Below are 20,513 nucleotides of genomic sequence, written 5' to 3'. Positions count from 1 at the left end.
CTCACTGAATGATGGCGAGGTGCGCTGAAGATCTCCATTCAGAGTGAACAGGTAGTTCATAGATGAACTGCCTGTTGACAGGAGATGCCCATCGGCAGGCTTTCATAGCTACATAAACTGAACGATAAATGAATTGTTGCCCATTGTTCAGCCATTGTCTTTGGTTACTGTGAATGATTATGGTTCAGTTTTGCACGATCCAGCTATTAATTGAACCATAATCAATCATTCTGTGTAAAACAGCCCCTAGGCCGCTCTCGCACAACACTCTTTTTATCGCATTTAGCACGGCATGTCAAACGCCACGCTAAACGTGGTAGAACTCCTCCACTGATTTCAATGCGGCTTTGCAGACTAGTGCTCGAACGCGATTTTCAATCGCTGTCTGCTCTATTTTCGTGCGTTTTTAGCGCTTTTAAACGCAACTCCTTACCCATTACAATGATGAGGTGCGTTAAAAACCGCTGTCAAACGCAGTAGAATGCCCAGGTTTTGGTAACGCATGCGTGATCGCCCTTAGCTGAGCTCCTGCAGTCTTGTGCTGCAGTTTTTTTGGGGGGGCGGTTTTGTCCTTATGTAAGAATATTTTGCAGTGCCTAATATAAAGGCTCGGGCCTCGTGTGGCGCAGAGTGTAAGCTCTCGCCGACGACCTGAAGGTTGCAAGTTCGATCCCTGCGTGATTCAGGTAGCTGGCTCAAGGTTGACTCAGCCTTCCATCCTTCCGAGGTCGGTAAAATGAGAACCCAGCTTGGTGGGGGTAATAAGTAATAATTACCTGAAAGCGCTGCGGAATAAGTTGGCGCCATACAAATACCAAGATTTTACTCTGTAAATTGGAGGCAACAGGAAATGCTTGGAGAATTGTGATGTAGATCTAAAATTTTAATGTAGGCAAAAGCCCCATCCGCACAACTGCATGGTGAACACATTGAACACAAGTATTAAGGATGATAGTCTCAGCCCAACTGTGATTTACGGACACAAACCCGCAGTATCATAGGGATCTTTGATGCTGTAAGTTAGGATGAATAGACCTTTGGTTGTGCCAGGACACTCATCCATCATATGGGCACTAAAACGATTCAATATGTGGTTGTGTGTGGGGCCTAACTCCAAGATTAGTGCAAGATAAGTTTTGTATGATTTGTTTACAAAGGTTCTTGTCTTTTTGTATAGATTTAATGTAGATAAACTATGAAGCAATGTACTTAGTGAGTTTTCCAGTTCTAATTATGTTTCCTCCTTTCTGTTGAAGGTTTTCGTGGGCAGTAGTGGAAAGTACAGCGAGATTGGACAGCCATTTGGCTACTTGAAAGCGAGCACCACTCTTACCTGTGTGAACCTGTTTGTCATGCCATACAACTATCCTGTGTTACTTCCGTTACTTGGTGAGTTGGCGCTATACTGCCCATGGTCTAACACATGGGTCCCCAACTCCAGTCCTCAGGAACCACAAACGGGTCATGTCTTCAGGATATCCTATAGTAAGACCACCTGTGGCAATGTCTGAGGCACCGACAATAATTACATCACCTGTTCAATACTCAGGAAATCCTGAAAACATGACCTGTTGGGGTCCCTGAGGACTGGAGTTGGGGAACACTAGTCTAACATACCTACTGTTTTATATTTGGGTTTTATTGCATTTCAGAGCATTAATGTCACTTTCATTTTACAGATGACTTGTTCAAGCTGCACAAACTAAAGCCAACACTGAAATGGCGCCAGTCCTTCGATAACTACTTGAAAACCATGCCACCCTATTTCTTAATGGTAAGCTCTAAGTTCTACACAAGTTGAGGCAATTATATAATTAGACTGATTTTAATGGTTAGTTACAGGTGAAATCAAGGGGTTGTGCCAAGATAGAGAATTAGCTGATCAGTGGGGGTCTGACCACTGGGGACGCCACTGACCATGAGAACGGGGGTCCTGTGTGTCATAGGAGCAGCGTCTAAGCATGTGTGCTGCTGCTCTATTCTTTTCAGTGGGACTGCTAAAGATGGCTGAGAACAAGCATTGGCAGTCCCATTGATATGAATAGAGTGGCAACACAAATGCTCAGCCACTGCCTCATTCACTTTGGTTCACTAGGGACCCCCATTCATATGATCTGCGCAGGTCAGGGATTGGATCTTCATGATCAGGAATCTCTGCAACAAATCTTAAGGCTATGTCGACTTCAACATTACTGGCATTGCTTCTGGTGGAGCTTGTTTCCATAAAACTTCACCATATGGAGCATAATGAAGCATATATGGCTAGCTACGCATATGGTCTTAGGATATTCTCAGTTACAGTGACAATTATTTTGTGCAGTGTTTTTTACCATTTTGTTTTTTTATTTTTTTTCTAGCCATTAAAGAAAGCCTTGAGAATGATGGGAGCACCAAACCTAATATCTGATAACTTGGATTGTGGTCTTAGTTATAGTGTCATTTCATATCTGAAAAAGCTTAGTCAACAGGTAAACTTTCCGATGTCATTATAGAGTTGTAGTTTTTCCTTTTCTCATATTCCCTCCTGCTTTTACTGTCATTCTTATAAAGCGACCTCTCACACCGTTAGGTGGGCCGTACTGGTAAGATGCCACTTAGTTGTTGGAGAGCCAGTTTTCACAGAAGTGATTTGCTACAGAGGCCATTCTCTGACTGCACCAGTCTCTGGTTTAGCAATAAAATTGACTCCTTTTATGAATATTTAAGTGTTGTACTGGGCTTGGGTATTAAATAATGTTGGCGTGGGACATCCTCCATGTTTGGCTGGTGATTAGAGATGAGCGAGCACGCTCGGATAAGTCAGTTACTCGAGCAAACCTCGCTCTTCTCGAGTAATTGCATTCTTGTCTGAGCAGACTCGGGGGGGCGGCGGGGGGTGGAGAGAGATCTCTCTTCCCCACTACATCCCCGAGCACGCTTGGACAAGAATGCAGTTACTCGAGAAGAGCGAGGCTCGCTCGAGTAACTGACTTATCCGAGCATGCGCACTCATCTCTACTGGTGAACCTTCAGTAGAAGAGATTCACAAGTGTTATGGTACTACCTTGTTTCCCTGAAAATAAGCCCTACCTTTTTTTTTTTGAGCAGCTTAAAATATAAGCCCTACTCCGAAAACAAGCCTTAAAAAAGCAAGTAATTACCTAGCAGGCTCGGTCCACGTCCCTCCTGCTGCCCTCCGGAGCTCTGATGCACTTCTTGCATTCCTCGGCCACCCACAGATCATCACTTCCTGGTTACAGGATTCATAAATCCCGCCTCCAGGAAGCGATGGCTTTGATTAGTTCTTGAGTACAGAAGATCACTTCCTGGTTACAGGATTCATAAATCCCTCCTCCAGGAAGCGATGGCTTTGCTTTGTTCTCGAGCGCTGCTCAGCCAATCAATGCAGTGCCAGATGAACCAATGCAGCAGCTGCGATTGGTTCTCAAGCGCTACTCAGCCAATAAATGCAGCGCTGGATGTACCAATCGCAGCCAATGCATTGGTTTATCCAGCACTGCATTCATTGGCTGAGCAGCACTCGAAAACTAATCAAAGCCATCGCTTCCTGGAGGCGGGATTTATGAACCCTGTAACCAGGAAGTGATCTTCCTGGAAGCGTGTCGGAGCTCCGGAGGGCAGGGTAATTATAATAAGGGTCTTATTTTCGGGGAAACTCGGTATAAGTACCAGAGCTGGATTATGGAAAACTGGAAGATGCAATGGGTGATGTCTTTTAGGGGGTCATTGATATGGTTTCTGAATTCACAATAAAACAGATGACATATACTGGACTCGGCACCATTAATATACACTGAGCAGCAGATCAGTAACTGCACCAAATAACTGAGGAGGAATCTGGGCCACTTAACACTGTCAAATGTCTTAATTGTGCTGCTTAAAGATGGCCCATGTCTTATTTTTTTATGTAAGGCTCTGTTTTCACTTCTGTGCTTTTGGATTGCTGCTGTTTGGCTCATAGGAGCCAGACAATGAAAATCATGGAAGTATACTGTAACATCCCTGACTTGAGCAGCGCCCGATAGGTCCCATTGACTAGGATGCTGCGCTAAATTGTCTGGGATTTTGGACCGGATCTGGGATAGAGCCTCTGACATAGATGTGAACCGAGCCTAAGGCCGCCTGCACATGGGCGGAAATCCCGCGGGATTTCCGCCACTGAAAGTTTGCATAGGAGTGCATTACAATACGCACTCCTATGCAGACGGCCGCGGTTTGGCCGCGCGAAATCTCGCGCGGCAAACAAACCGCGCCATGTCCTATTTTTGTGCGGGGCTCGCACTCACCCGGCTCCGGTTTGCGCATGTGCCGGCTGCGCGGCAGCCGGCACATGAAAGAGCCGGGGCCGCCAGGCGCGGGTGAGTACGCGCTCGTCCCTGCAGGCTCTCGGGTCGGGTCCCGCGGCGAGAATTCTCGCTGCCGGATCCGACCCGCTCGTCTGCAGGCGGCCTAAAGCACATAAAAAGATTCTTGCCTATGTTCTCATTGTGTATCCTCTCACCACTGTCTAAATAGTTGTGGTTGTAGACACTGGCTGCACTGTGGTGAGGCGGAGGTATAATCACAATGAAGGAGCTCCATGCAAAAGTTCACTGGCACCTAAATGTACTCCATTCTAGCCCAGGAGTGGGCAGGCGGTGTTCAGCAAATAATAGCAATATTTAGATTATATATTTTTTCTCCATTAACACATTCCACTTGATACAGTCATAACCCTGACATAATTATAGTCTTAATTAACCCGTTCGTCCTCTGTGATGTATATGTACATCAGCGGTGTGGGTTGAGTATGAAGTGGCTTCCAGACTCGAGCCCGCTGTATACCCTGCTGATGCCAGCTGTTTGCAAACGGTTGACATCCACCACAGTCGACACTAGCTCTAATCCTAGCAGTTTGACAGCTATCAATTCTGACTGTTACAAGTTAGCCATCAGCCTGGAAGGGGGTCCCACCTCTGATTTGAAAACCGTTCCCCTGCAATGTTACTGTGGGGTGCTGATGGTTGCCATGATAGCCCTGGGCCTAGTGAAGGCTCCCTGGATTGCCATGTGCTTAAGGTTAGTGAATCCTGCCCGTATCAGGGCTTAATAGGTTAACATAAGAAATCCAATATACTGAAGTATTGCAGTTTATTTTAGTAGTGATCAAATGATCGTAAGTTCAAGTCGCCTATGGGGACTATTAAAAAAAAAAAAAAAAAAAAGGACATAAAAATTGCATATTAAAAACAATCTAAGAAATAAATATAATTAATATTGCTGCATCTGAGAAAGCTCAAATAATCTAAATGCTGCAATATGTAAAAAAAAAAGCAATTTAGTTTACTGTTAATTCCCCTTCTTGAAGTCATCATGACGACATACATTGGAGTTTGTCCTCTGGACTCCTTTGGGGACAGGAAGAGGAAGATTATAGAAGAACCCACACACACTAATGTGACAAATATTCTTAACCAGAAGGTGTGCTTTATTGTGCTCTCCACACCTTCAACAGAAAGTCACAACAACACATTCATCTCGTGAAGAGATCCCAAATTATACAGGCGGGGGGGAAAGCCCGTATGCTGTCATGATGACCTCAAGAGGGGGAATTAACGGTAAACTAAATTCCCATTTTAGCCCTCGTCGTCATGACAGCATATGTTGGGGGAATACCAAATCATAAGGCGAGCTTAGGGCGGGACTACAGCCTGTAACGCCTTCCTTCCAAAGGCCGTATCTAGACCGGCCTCCAGATCTAGTCTATAGTGTTTCACGAAGATGTGGTTACTTGACCACGTGGCGGCTCTGTAAATTTGGTCGGTGGTAGTGCGGGCCTTTTCCGCCCAAGAGCATGCTATGGCCCGAGTGGAGTGGGCGTTCAGGAAGGGAAACGCCCTGGGATCTCCAACAGAGAATTTAACAGAGGGAACCAAGGCCTCTTGTGCCTAAAGGAAGCTATCATTATTACGGCGGCTCTTGATTTCTGGACCTTCCTTAATACGAGCGGTATTGGAGGCAGGGGAGAAAAAGCATATGCTAGATCCCAGTCACAGACATGCAAGAGGGCGTCCGTGCCTACTGCCTGAGCCTCCACGCCCCAAGAGAAGAATAGATGACCTTTGGCGTTTCTTCTGTAGGCTAACAGATCTATCTGTGGAGTTCCCCACTCTGTAGTGAGTAACTCAAACACCTAGGGATGTAACTCCTATTCTCCGGGATCCACTTCTCTTCTGCTGAGATAGTCCGCTGTCACGTTCTCTGATTCTTTTACATGAAAGGCCGACAGAGATCGGGTTAGTTGCTCCGACCGGCGGAGAATCTTCCCTGACAACTGCTGCAAAAGAGGATTCTTGGTGGAACCCTGGTGGGGAATAAGTGATACTCTGGTCACATTATCTGTGATGTATTTATAGTAGTATAGGGACCCACCATAAGCAAGGAACCTTGATGCTGTTAGTGACCGGATGTATCTTGGCCATAATCCAACTAATGCCTTGCATTTATTATCTATTATTCACATGCAGTGTGGCTTTAAAACGCCGGGGGAGCCCAGGGTGGCAGAACCAATGTGGTTCACTTTTGGAGGTGCAGGGCAACTCGCCGAACTATTATGGCATCATTAACAGGTTGCTGGTCTGCATGGTGGGCTACATGTATCAGAAGGTCTGCCACTTTGGTGTATACTCCCACACAGAGGGGATACAATCAGCCACCCTCCTCTATATTAGGAGGCTGTGTGAGTGGCTGTTTCATCGGTGTCCCTCACAGGTGTAATTGGCTCCCTCATTTGGTAGTTTGCTGCCTGTAGCTGAGAGGATGCAGCTATCTGCCCCCCTTAGTCAGTAAGTATATGGCCATGTTATGTGATTGTTTTATGTTTTCATATTCTGCGACGTTCCTTTTGTATTTTGGCGCGAATATCCGTCATCACCGAGGTTTTTTCCTCCTACAAAATTGTGACTTTGTGTGCGTGTCGTCTAGACGTTTTAAACACACCGGACATTTTTTACTTCTTTTTCTGGCCTGTCTAGGCTTCTGTGTATCTCTGTCCTGCAAGACATGGAGTGCCGATGTTGAAGTGTGTGTCATGGTGGTAGTGTACATTGGTCGGCCCACTGGACCACTCGCTGTTTGTGTAGTCTCAGATTCCTCTCTGACGGACATCCCAGTGGCAGATCCAGCAGAGTCTTGAGGAGCATCGGAGGATCAGGCGCCTGTCCTTGCATACACCGGCAGAGCACTGCTTGCAGCTGCTGTGGTTCTCCGCTAAGTCATGCCCCCCTCCATTGAGTTACAGCCGAGGCTCCGCCCCTTTGCAGAGCATCTTGAAAGTCCGACGTCGGACCTGGAAGAAGATATCTCCCGCCGCTGGTGGGACCCACGATGCGGCTGCCGCCAAGATGACGGCTGCTGTGGGCCGGTGGACCCTTACTAGAGCCCCAGCCCGCCCAGAAGGGTAAACACCCCCCGCCCCCAATCCCCTCCCCAACGGGGAGGTCAGGCAGCATCTGTGGAGTCTTCCACTGGCTGTCCTGTAGGGACAGTATGCTGTCATGATGACGAGGGGGGGGAAAAAATTAACAATTCCAGTCTTTTGTCACACTGTAAAAAATTAATAACTCAAAAAGTAATCAAGATGTCAAAAAGGTAGCAATAAAAACTACAGCTCATTCTACAAAAAATAAGCCCTCCCCGACCCCGTTTTGGCTGAAAAATAAAATTATGGGAATTTGACAAAAAAGGCTATTCTATTTTGAATAAAAAAAGTATTCTTTTTTTTTTTTTTTAAACTAGTAAAGAAAAATCTAAACCCAGTATTGTCGGAATTGTCTTGATCTGAGAATAAAGTTAATGTCTTTTTTACCTCAACATAAACTATGCAAAAAAACCCTAAAATGACAGTTGTATTTTTCTTCTATTTCACCCCTCCTAAACGTTTTGTTAACTTTTTCTGGTACATTGAGGTTCCATTTTTTTTTTAAAATGCAACTCGTTCCACAAAAAACAAACGGCTGTCCCCAAAAAATGAAGTTATGGCTCTTTAAAATGGTAGTAAATGGATTAAAGAAGTTAACGTCTCAAGCAATTACAAGAGGTAGTGCAAAATATTCATTATTGGCATATAATGTCACCAATACAAATAATAAAGGAGCGGAAATAAAAAAAATGAGCTGAAGTCATTGCAGTCAAACCAACTGAACGCCCCGAGTCTTCATGTTGATGATTGAGTGAGGTTCATATTGGAATCGTTCTCTCTCCTGGCATCAGTCCATGCAAAAGAGTAAGCATTGGCATCAATGTTCCGGGCATCTTCAAAGCGCTGGATCTCTGTAGGAAACAATGTATCAAGGCAGCGACCGTAAGGTGGCAATGTAGGCTAGAGGCTGTATCAGTGGATTGTGTCTGCCATGCCGCGGGTCCTAATGGAATAAAATATAGAATTCCTACTATACGGCTCCTTATCGCAGTGGAGTATATATTATATTCCTACTGATTACCTATTTTTAATTGTGAACTTCCTTGTTACCGCTCTCTTCCACCACGTTCTCCTGGTCCGCCGTCTCCTATCACTTACTAGTTCCGTGCATCTGACAACAGATCAGATCTCACATATGTTAGTCAGATACTGGGCTGCACATTCTGTAGTATACAAGTCTTTGTTGTATGCCGGCTTTGAGCCTTCTGATTGATGCTGACATTGTATGGGTTTCATTCATCTCTAGTTATTTGCACCGCTGTAATCGCCTTCCCTCCAAACGCGTCTTCCTGCTCATAATTCTTTGTGTCTTCCAGACTAAAATTGAGTCGGAAAGAATAATTGCATCTGTTGGAAAGAAGGTCCCGCAGGAAACTGGGATTAAAGTGAAAAATAACTCCACAAGACTGTCTTTGGTTCACAACAGACACTTCAAACAGCTGCTGCAGGGAATCTCTGGAGAAAGCCCCATACGATTGCTGGAGATGAATGTGAAGGAGTTTCCTGGTTTTCAAATTGGCCTATTAAATAAGGTAAAACCAGAAACCGGATTTAATCTGTATTCAGATCATGCTGTGATAGCCGGGTAAAGAGAATTTACGCAGAAGACGGTACTTATGTTAAATATTTGGTTTTTTTAAAATAAATATAGATTTATTGGTCTTGACCTGCTGAATGCTAAATCTGTATAATATTAGCAGATTTTATAGACCCGTGTCTATATGTAGGGATTAAATGTTAACAGTTTGGCAGATTTGTCATTCAGGGGTCTGGGAAAACTGGATGACAACCTCCGCTGAATAATGGATATTATCTGTCTTAGAAGAAAATGACTGGTATTTTTAACAACTTAGGCCTCCTTCCCACGGACGGATTTCCGCTGCGTAATTTGCGGCAGAAATCCGCTGCGTTGTCCGCAGCTATTAGGTTCTATTGAACCTAATAGCTCAGGGCTCACGGTGCGGAATTCCGCACTGTGAATTCACCCGTCCTCACCCGCGGCATGCTCTATTTGCCGCGGGTGTACGCGCGGACGGCTTCCATTGCAGTCAATGGAAGCCGTCCGTTCACGCTATCTTCCGCTGTAGCACAGCGGAAGATAGCGTGAAACTGCTTCCCCGCCCGCCGCCGCCGCGTCGTGTGATGCGGTGGGCGTGTCACATGACACGGCGGAGGTGGGCGGAGAAGCGTCATGCGGGAGCGAGGACGCCGGATCCGCAGGTAAGTTTGGGGTCTCCTGGGGGGCGCCGTGACGGGCTCCGCCGCGGAATTCCGCGGCGGAGCCCGTCACGGCCGTGTGCAGCCGGCCTTACAGAAATATTTGCATATGACAAAGCATGTAGAAGAAAGTGAAAAGGCAGCTTTTTTTGGTACATGCATTAAAATGTGCTTATCATATCCTATAGAGAACTCTATGCAAAAGCATCAGAAAAGACTAAACACACAGCATGCTGCGATTGCAAAATATGACACCGACCCCCAAAAATACACAATAGGAAATTAAGCGCCACTGCAAAAAAAATTGCATTGTTAGCTGTCATTCACCTCACTGCTAACTTCTGCGGGGGGTAGGGGGTTAATTTTTTTTTTTTCATTTTGCTGCAAGAAATGTCACTAAGAAAGTGCCTATTCTTTGAAGATGGTTTCATACATAGCGTTCTGCAAAGGTGTTTTTTTTTGTCATCACAGACCAAAAGAGCTGTCCCTGATTCAGCTCCCGGGCTTCATTGGAAAGTTGCCATTGGCTGCTCACGTTCCCTGCAGAGGCCACTACAGGGGAAATATATTATTACAGATAGCTGTCCATGTAATTCATGGACAGCCAGGGTCTGCTAGAATGAGCATCTGCTCAGTCATGTCATTATTAACCCTTTGTACACTGTCAGAGAAGTTCTCCCGTCTTTGTTTTCTCTGTACTTGAATTTATTTTTAATGGATCATATGGCTTGCCCGTCGTAAGACCGTCCATACAGACTAACAACTTGTTGATATTGGGATTTTGAATAATTTTCAAATTGTATTTAATTTACTCTTGTTAGGATCTCAAGCCCCAAGCATACCGAAATGCCTACGACATTCCACGCCGGAATCTGTTAGATCAGTTAACGAGGATGAGGACCAATTTACTGAAAACCCACAAACTGATTGTTGGACAGGACGAAGGTACAGCATTGGTTTCTAGAGCTTTTGTATGTATTGCTGAAGTCCGATATTATGATAAAATATAATATGGCATGGTTTTTTTTACTAGTTAATTGCTTAAAGAAACGTTTCTGATTAGAGGACAATCAGTTTTGTATTATCCTAACATTACTTTAAAGTTTAATCCTTTTATATGGGTTACAGATTGTCTGCATAGTGTTCCAGTGTCTCAGATGGGTAACTACCAAGAATACTTGAAACTCATGCCTTCCCCTCTCAGAGAGATTGATCCAGATCAACCGAAGAGGCTTCACACTTTTGGAAATCCATTTAAACAGGATAAAAAGGTATTGTTCCTCAAATCAAAATGTGATTCCTAAAATTATGGTATTTTATCATAAGTTACGGAACCGCTTTTATGGGCAGACCTCTTGCTGGAAATGCTCAATTTATATAGGCCCATTTGGACACGACGATTATCGCTCAAAATTCGCTCAAAAGCCAACTTTTGAGTGATAATCGTTGTATCTAAATGCGCGGCCATTGTGCACTATTCGCTTATCACTAACTCTTAGCAAGCTAAAAATCAGCAATGAGCCTTATCAGCACTGCTCGCTGAGTTCTCAGGGGGATACCGATGATAGTATTTTTTCAGCTGGTATCCCGCACCGAGAAGACAGCGCTTTAGCTGTCTTCTGCATACCACACTCTGAGCGCTCAGCTGTATACCAGCTGAGTACTCCAAGAACACAGCAGCTCCAGCTGTCTTCTGCATACCTCACTCAGAGCGCTCGGCTGTATACCAGCTGAGTACTCCGAGAACACAGCAGCTGTATACAGAAGACTGCGCTCCAGCTGTATTCTGCATACCCCGCTCAGAGCGCTCAGCTGTATACCACCGGAGCGCTACAAGAACACAACAGCTGTATACAGAAGACAGCGCTCCCGCTGTCTTCTGCATACAGCCGAAGCCTTTATTTACACACTAATAAGCTCTTAAGTGGCTAATAAGTTACTTAAGAGCTTATGCAAAATGAACGCTCAAAACTGTCAATCAAACTGTCGTTTGAGCGAATTTTGAGCGATCATCTTGCCCTCTAAATGCACACGATTATCACACAAAGGATTGCTTTTGAGCGATAATCGTTGTCTAAATAGGCCTTAAGCTGTCAATCGGGGGAGTTGTGGGTAAAACAATTACCTGCAAGCTCCGTCAGCAGAATGCAGTTGGCATTAGGAGTCTGGGGTCTAAATGACATTCACAATTTCTGTCTGCAAATCTCCACAGCATTTGTGAGAAGATAATCCGGTAACATTAAAGGGGTTGTCCCGCGCCGAAACGGGTTGTCCCGCACAGCGCTTACCTGAATCCCGGCGGTCCGGCGTCTTCATACTTACCTGCTGAAGATGGCCGCCGGGATCCTCTGTCTCCGTGGACCGCAGGGCTTCTGTGCGGTCCATTGCCGATTCCAGCCTCCTGATTGGCTGGAATCGGCACGTGACGGGGCGGAGCTACACGGAGCCAGCATTCTGCACGAGCGGCCCCATAGAAGACTGCAGAAGACCCGGACTGCGCAAGCGCGGCTAATTTGGCCATCGGAGGCCGAAAATTAGTCGGCTCCATGGGAACGAGGACGCCAGCAACGGAGCAGGTAAGTATAAAACTTTTTATAACTTCTGTATGGCTCATAATTAATGCACAATGTACATTACAAAGTGCATTAATATGGCCATACAGAAGTGTATAGACCCACTTGCTGCCGCGGGACAACCCCTTTAAAGAGGTTGTCTCTTCAGATACATTTCCCTTCAGATTGCAGCCCTTCGAACAATCAGCTGATCACCCTGGGTCCCTCTCCCGGCAAACCGTTGATTCTGCCAGGGAAGGATTTACCTGAAATTGGCAAGCAGCTGCGTGTCTTATCACATGACCAGGACAGACTTGACATAATATTATCTGATGCTTTTACTTTAGGAATATTATCAAGTTATTCACCTACTATAAACTGGAAATGAGTGTGTGACTGCAGCCGATAGTTGTTAAATACTTGTGAAGTTTATTCATGTTTTTTTTTTTATACTGAATTATTTATTTTTTTAATTCCTCTTCAATTATAGGGTATGATGATTGATGAAGCTGACGAGTTTGTTGCTGGACCCCAGAATAAAGTTAAACGTCCTGGAGAGTCCAACACTCCTGCCTCCCTGAAGAGAAGGCGTAGTATGTCTCCTTTGCTGCTAAGAAGACCTCAGACCCCTCCTATAATAACCAATCATGTAGGAGGGAAGGGGTCCCCTGCAGTGCCTGCAAGTCCCGGTCCACACAACCTAATAAAGCCAATTCCCATACACAAAGGTAAGCTGGTTAAATAAAGCCGATACTGTTAGCTGGAATTCTGAATAGAGATGAGCGAACGTACTCGTTTAGGGTGATTTCGCAATCGAGCACCGGTTTTTTCGAGTAACTGACTACACGGGCGAAAAGATTCGGGGGTGAGCGGGGGGTTGCAGAGGGGAGGGGGGGGGAGAGCTCCACACTCGCCACCCTCACCGATCAGGCATTTTCTGGAGCTGCCACGTACTGGAACTAGCACCGCTCCGTACACCAGGCAGCAAAATCACTGAGAGAAAGCTGGTAATGTGGCGCAACTCTCCAGAGACTAGTTGGGGAAGTAGCATTTAACTTCTCCTTTGTGAGTGAATTTCAACCACCAGCTATAAATATGCCTTTTGAGGCGGACCCCTTCATCAGTTTAGCTGGGGTATAGACTATGTATAGACAAGAATAGTGAAGGAAATAAGGTGGAAGGAAAGAAAAAATCCTGGGGGAAGATAAAATGAAAAGTACCCGTAAGGTATTAAAAATGTTACAAACAAGTAGAATAGAATAAAATCTAGTATAAAAATATAGAACTAATAATACGGCAATCGTTCACATGCAGGTAAAATACGGCGGTAATAAAGATTTACATGTATATCTATAAGGTATGAAAAAGACCGTAGTGACAGTATAAGGTTCAGATAGGACTGGGTTTACATACAATAAAAGAAATTTCAATAATAGACTATTCTAAAATTTATATTTTCACTGCATGTGTAGAATAAATTGAGTAAAATTGGGTAAGATCCATCAGTGAAGGGCCAAAAACATAAGAAAAGCAAAATTAGGGCAATGATGGGGCATAAAAAAATGTAGTCGTCTCGAGCAGTTATTGGAGGATTGTGCGTGGCTGGATTATACGGTATGATAAACCTGTATAATGTAATATGCATCAGGCAGATCTGGAGTGCCCCAATAGGTAGGTACTTGTAATATGGAGGCCATGTTGGGTCCCATCATGAGGGCAGTGTTGTGGAACATGAATGAACTTACCAGTTAGAAACTAAGCAAAAAATAGGCTTCTAGCTGCCAGGAAGAAATGTGGGGTCAGAAAGATGGAGTATAAAGGATAAATGTAATAATAAAAGAGGAAAAAAAGCAAGAAACACAGAAGGTGCCGAGCGAGAAGGAGAAATGGTAGATGGAAAGTTGGCTGAGGGAACGGACCTGAGGGAAGTGGGCAATGTACAGGAGCGAGGGGTGGTGATGTAGGGGATTAGGAAGGGGGGGAGAGGCAAGAAACAGCAGATGCCGGACAAGTAAGGAAGGTGGCTACAGGGGAAGTGGAGAAGGGGTGGAAACGGATGGGAGTGAAGGAGGCTAAGGAACAAGAGTGCTGTACAAAAGGTGAGAAGGGTGAGTGGTGGCAGTTAGGAGAGCAGTTGGCAGAGAGGGCTTGGAGGGGAAGGGTTAACCAATGGAGTTGGGGAGATAGTAGTAGGAAGTCACTGGCGGAGAGCAAAGGTGGTTGTGGGAACAGGTAATGCCCTATTTATAAGGGACAAGCTGTCGGGCAAACGTTGGCAGACAAGCTCATCCCAGTGGTGCTCGCTCCTGCGCTATTACACACGAGTGAGTATTGCAGAAAGCACTGCTGGTATGGAGGTGGAGCGGACGGGGAGTTCTCGTTCAGTCGCTGCATGCATTTACACGGGGCGATTATCAGTCGGGAGTGCGGGAATTAAAATGATTCTAAATGATAATCGCCCCTTGTAAATGGCCCTTTAACCCTTTCCAATCCACTGTCTGACGTCTGAAGATTTAAGGCTGTACAGCTCTAATGTTGGAAAACATCCGTCAGGGTTCTCTTACTGTATATTTCCAGCCTCTCTGCTGTCGGAGCCTATCCAACGTGTCACCTCATGCAGTACTGGCTTTAGCCAGCAGATAGCGCCATTGTATAACAGCAGAAAAAGAGTAAGCCCCCTAGGAAAACCAGAATACAAATTGGATTGGAAAGGGTTAAGATAGGAGTGATACAGGTAGGTTTGCAGCTGAGGTTGAAAGTACAGGAAAACTGGGAGAGGGAAAAAACAGAGGCAGCGAAAGGTAGGGCTTGCCAACAGCGAATTCGGCATCCAGTGGAGGAGACAAGTGATACCCGACTGTCGGCTGGTCGGGGATTGAAATGTTAATGAGGGTGGGCAGGAAGATGAGAACCAGCGCATGCTTACTAGGTGGTTGGAGTGCCGAGGTAATGAAGAGGACTGCGTTTGTGCATGGAGTGTGGGAACTGGGAGGACTGTGTGTGGGAGTTAATATGAATTGGATGTATGCGGGCTGAGGGTAGAGGGGGAGCGTGACGTGTAGATCTGTGTGACTAGGGATGGAAGGAAGAATAAAGGGGCAGTAGGACATGTATGGAGAAAGCTACATGGATGAGGTTGGTGTAGATGGAAACTAAGGGATTTTGTGGTGCAGAAAAAAGTAAGATGGGGTTTGCTCCACGATAAGTGAGATGTGATGGGGAAATATAAAGTATAGTGAAGAATGGGTGTGTAGTGGGGTATGTAAGGATGGAAAGGGGGAATGATCGAAGATAGATTATGAGTATAAAAAAAAGCGTGATAAAATAAGGATCAGCAATATTCGGGAATGAAAAATGGTCATACAGTAAACCTTCCAGACCTAGCTGTCAGACGGTCTCTATACTTTCATTGAGGCCTATTGGTATCGGCGTGTTGAGCCTGATTATCCAATACTTTTCTCTTTTTTTCAATGCCTTAAGACTGTTCGCCGTGGGGCCAGTTATTTGTTCCAAAATGGTGATACCTCATTAATATCCATTATGGGAAATGAATGCAGGTCCAGAAACGCTGTTACAAGAAGCTATTGGCCGTGCTGATCTGTTTATGTGGCCTGTAATGGTTTTGTAGGCTCAGTGTCATACAGTTTTACCACTCAAATAGTTGATTTTTTTTTCTTCCCTTAAACGACTAATCAAAGGCAGGGGAACAGTGTGCATGAAAGAGCCCTCGGGGTCTTGTGTACTTGTATAAAATACAGATACTCCCCTAATTGCGAACGTTTGAGTTACGAACTCGCAAGATACGAGCAGCCTGTCCTGCAGTATGATGTAATGCTATGGCATTACATCATACTGTGCAGCGATTAGACAGGCAGACTATTAAGCCGTGCCATAGGCACTCTGCATAGACAACCCTGGGTCCTTTCAGAAGGCCCCCGGCTGCCGTGGCAACAACACCATCTTATAGCGGGAGGCCATACTGGCCCCCCCAACGTCGGGTGCCGGCTGTTTCTTACAGCCAGCACCCGGCCACAGCAGTTCCAAAAAGTCGCTCGTCGGTACTGGTAACGCTTTAAATGCCGCCGTCAATTCTGACAGCAATATTGAAAGCGTTAATGGTTCTAACGAGCGACGTGACATGTCGAAACTGGGTGTCTGCTGTAAGAAACAGCCGGCACCCGATGTTGTATGGAGCGGGATCCACCCGCAATCTCCCTCCATACAAGCATTTGTTTGACATACGAACAATTATACTTACAAACCGCTTCCTGTAACGGAACCCGTTCTTAGTAGGGGACCATCTGTAGATACATGCATAGGCACATTGTTTAATTTTTCTTGTTTTTGTGCAGATGGTAATAATTCGGTGGCTACAGAAGGGAATGGAGAAAGAACAGACAATGGCCAGGCTCTGGATAAGTCTATGGATGGACTGTCTCCATTAATTGTTCCTGCTGCTCTGGGGGATGAGGATATGCTGCCTAATAACTTTGATTCTGTTACTGATGAACTGAATTGCTTGAACGAGGACAGCCTGGACCACAAGCCCGTTAATAACACACTTTTAAAGGCGCCTTTAGAAAACTATGTGCATCTGCAAGACTCTCTGATGACTCGGGAATGTACATCAGGAATGACCGTGCCAAACTCACTGAAGGAAATGCAAAGTATCATCAATGGAACGAACGCAGATATTAAGATTAGAGTCATGAAAGAAGTACGAAAGCCAGGAAGAAGTGAGTAAAACAAGATCTTATCTATCCTCTACTAATTTAGAGTTGGACAGATTGTCCAGACCTCCTTTTTCTAGTGCAGGTCAGGACATACAAGCCTTACTATGGCTGTGATCGACCGCAGGGCTCCATGCCTAAATAACACAAGTTGGCCCCTAACTTTTGTTTTAAATTAGAAGCCAAAGGGGCCCAAGGATTTTTTTCTTCTCCATCTGTACCCCTGGGCCGTAGAGTGAATGAGAACCGGTTAATTTCCTTTTAAGTTTTTAATTGCGGTGTCCTATGGCTAGCATCGTGTTGTCAGGTTGGCTTCGCCCACCTTCTTGAAATTGTATGACACACACATCCATAGGAGAGATCACAGTTGCAGACAAATCATTGTATATAGATGTCCAGTACAATAAAAGTTGATACCATCCACACCGGTCCCTGTCCCCACTGGGGTTCACAATCCAACTTCCCTATAACTTTTATGTCTTTGGAGTGTGGAAGGGAAGGGTAAACCGAAGTACTTGGAAGAAGCTCATACAAGCAAAGGGATTACATAGAAAGTCTATACAGATATTTCTCTTTATCAGAACCCTTAAATAGCAGAAAATGTAACTAGTGTAACGTTTGACTACAAGATGAAACAGCTACTTTATCGTCCTAAAACACAACTAATCTGGTTTCGCATCGGACCCTCCGGTTGTAAGTTCAATTGCAGATCCAGTCGTAAATACCGGAAGAAAAAACACTGCTTGCAGCACTTTTTCTTTCGGCCCAAAATCGGGCAGCTGGGTGGAAAGCGGGCGGACCCCATTATAGTCAATATGGTCCGCCCGGCGGTGTTTGGTTCCATCCAGAGACGGAACCGTTCAGCCACGGGGATTCCCTTTTCCTGCTTCCTGAACAGAAAAGCGGAATCCCCAGAGCAGATGTGCAACCGCTCTTACAGACTGCATAATGGGTCTCACAATAGGACTGTATACAGAAGGGTTAAAGAGTAAGTCATTTCATGGTTCTCACTGCTGTTTGTTCCAGTGTTCGATATAAGAAAGGCTTTTACCAACTAATTAAGTCCAATTTCCCCACCACTACACTCTGCAATGCAAGAAAATCGCCCATGTGATAGAAAAGTGAAAACGCTCCCGGCTCATTGCTTCACATAGAAGGTGAAGATCTGAGCGAGAAGTCCGCGATCCAGCGGTGAAGTCAGTCTAAATGCTCTGCACGAGCGTGAACGACCTCAGCGGTGACATCGGCGCTCGTGCAGTCGTTCAGCTGACTGTCGTCCCGTATGAAGGGGACATTAATTAATCGGCCCCCTTGAAGCTTTCGATCACATTATAATTGAGCCCAGTGAAGAGCCTTTCCTTGCTGCACACCATTACCGATATAACGGCTGACAGTAAGCGGGTGTTCAGGACGGGACGGGTTTTTGCTTTTCATCTCAATTGATATTTTTCTTATTGTCTTATTGTGTGTTTTGTATCTTCAGATTACGAAAAAATTTTCGCTCTCCTTGAAGAAGTGCAAGGACCGTCAGAAATACAAAAAACTTTTATAGAATTTACAATCAAGGAAGCGGCAAGGTAAGTACTAGCGCATATTTAAAGGAACACTAAGTGTAGAAAATACGAAGACGTAAGCCATGTCTCCTAATATTCTCTGCTTCGATGGCACTCCTCCTTGTACTGTAATCAAAACGCCAAGAAATCTATAAAGAATTCTTCCTCATGTGTTACCGGGAGCTCATCTTGTTACCCCACCTTCTTGCTCACAAACCTCAGATCTGTCTCTGGCTGAAGGCAACTGGCTGCGGCAGGAGCCCTCTCCCACCTCTCTGCCTTCAACAGGAGAGCTTTAACTGAGCGTTTAGTCATTGAAGGATTGAATTGATGAGCGATTTTTTTTTTTTTTTAATATTTCACAGAAAAATGCAAGCAGGAAAAAAAATATTAAAAATTGTGTTTTTTAAAATCCATTATAATCTATCCTTGAGAGCAGTAGGCATCCCTTCAGAAGATGGTGGTACATCATCAATATAGGTCACTTCTTAATTAACTCCCTAATGTAAAGCTTTATTAAATATCCGTTCCTCTTTTGCCAATTTTTTTTTTCATGGGGTGCAGCGAAGCGTTACTTTTGGGATTAAGCATATTAAACCTACATCTATATTGTGTATTTTTGCTAATCAGGTTTAAAAAGAGAGTGTTAATACAGCACTTGGAAAGATTTCTATCAGAACTGGATCCCAACGGTGTTCCAAACATTGTGAATCATGTCAACAGCAGATAGCAGTCTGCCCAGAAGACTGAGGACCAGGGTTGAGTTTGCTGTCGCAGAAGAAAGAAAAGAGGACACGGTGACCTCCCTCAACACCTTGCATCTCGAGACACTTTCTGGCCAGAGACAGAAGACGAAGCGTCAGGGTGGAAAGCTGATGTAGGCATCAGGACTTACAATGAACTGTGAGGCATTTTCTGTATGGAGGGTGCCGCCCGGTGAGCAGGCTGGAGATGATAACCACTGGTGGCCCTCCTACAGGTGATGACTGTACTCATTTGATAGTAATAAACACCATTCTCATGCTGTAGAAAGCACTTGAGGGAGCGAGAGGCAAAACAATGCTCTTGCACAGACCATGACTTCGATCAAAATCAAGCAACTGGTGGTTGGTTACGAACAAGACTTGAGAGTCGTCGTTCAATGACCGGAGAACCAGCAGTTGCCTGACTGCGATCTCGGTGATGATCTCTGCATGGTGCATTCATGAGTATATGAGGTAGCTTGTCCCATTTTCAGAATAGGCTGTATTTCGTATTGAGGGACATTAAAGACAGCCCTGTGACTGTATACATCCTATGAGTCACTAAACAAACTACCTCAGACTCTCTTCTGTTTTGTCTGCAGACTTTAAGAAAGTGCACCTGAGACTCCCCAGGTCCCCGACTTCTTTCATCCTGTGAGCAGGACGGAGACTCGTCAGGTGGCCTTGCACTCGCTGTGCTTTGGAAGCACTAGAAAAGGAGAACTCCTTGTTTTTTGTTGTTTTTTTTTTTGTTCTGTTTTTGTTCTTTTTTTTTTTTTTTTTAAATGTCTACTTAATTTTAATGTTCATACAGAAGAAATATTTTGACAGTATTGTTATTAGCTCTGTAATTTGTGATATTTTAACTGTATATAGAAGTTTTGGTCTTGTATATAAAATTATATACATAAATATATATAATAAATTTTTTTATTAAATTGTAACTGGTGGTTAATATGAAATGTAATCTATATGGGAAAGTAACCTTTATTTTTAATATGACATTATTGGGACCCGTTGGATGTCACATTATAACATACATTTTTTTAATTATTGGACGGGCATATAGACAAGGTAAGTGCAGTAATAAACGTGGTGCGGTAGAGAAACTCCAGTCGGCAACCTGGAATAATTTGTCTTCTGATCTCGAGATCCTTGATTATCTCGTGGTTCTATGCCAAAAGTACGGCCTAGGCTATCGTAATATCAGAACTCTTGGATGTCGGATTTATGCACTTTACTGGGCAAAGTTTACTTGG

At 44.6% G+C, this 20,513-nt stretch overlaps 1 protein-coding gene across 4 annotated transcripts in view; it reads left to right on the top strand.

Annotated features, from left to right (window-relative positions):
* LOC136580909 (integrator complex subunit 6-like) overlaps window positions 1-20,181 on the top strand; it is a 47,536-nt gene extending 27,355 nt beyond the window's left edge. The window contains exons 9-19 of one of the 4 annotated variants that reach the window (XR_010787028.1): window positions 1,257-1,389; window positions 1,680-1,774; window positions 2,358-2,468; window positions 8,776-8,991; window positions 10,498-10,621; window positions 10,805-10,947; window positions 12,719-12,956; window positions 16,581-16,964; window positions 18,442-18,535; window positions 19,142-19,388; window positions 19,857-20,181. Coding sequence is in view for 2 of the 4 variants with exons in the window: in XM_066581833.1 (XP_066437930.1) it covers window positions 1,257-1,389; window positions 1,680-1,774; window positions 2,358-2,468; window positions 8,776-8,991; window positions 10,498-10,621; window positions 10,805-10,947; window positions 12,719-12,956; window positions 16,581-16,964; window positions 18,442-18,535; window positions 19,142-19,241 (1,638 nt within the window). In the remaining 2 variants the exon portion in view is untranslated. Of the gene's footprint in view, window positions 1-1,256; window positions 1,390-1,679; window positions 1,775-2,357; window positions 2,469-8,775; window positions 8,992-10,497; window positions 10,622-10,804; window positions 10,948-12,718; window positions 12,957-16,580; window positions 16,965-18,441; window positions 18,536-19,141 lie in introns of all 4 variants that reach the window. The other 3 variants (XR_010787027.1, XM_066581834.1, XM_066581833.1) reach the window with 3 other exon arrangements.
* Window positions 20,182-20,513: the final 332 nt, after the last annotated feature.

Source organism: Eleutherodactylus coqui, chromosome 10, assembly GCF_035609145.1.
Source record: "Eleutherodactylus coqui strain aEleCoq1 chromosome 10, aEleCoq1.hap1, whole genome shotgun sequence".
NCBI classification, from domain to species: Eukaryota; Metazoa; Chordata; class Amphibia; order Anura; family Eleutherodactylidae; genus Eleutherodactylus; species Eleutherodactylus coqui.
Note: the sequence above shows the minus strand (reverse complement) of the source record. Positions and strands in the feature narration are given on the sequence as shown.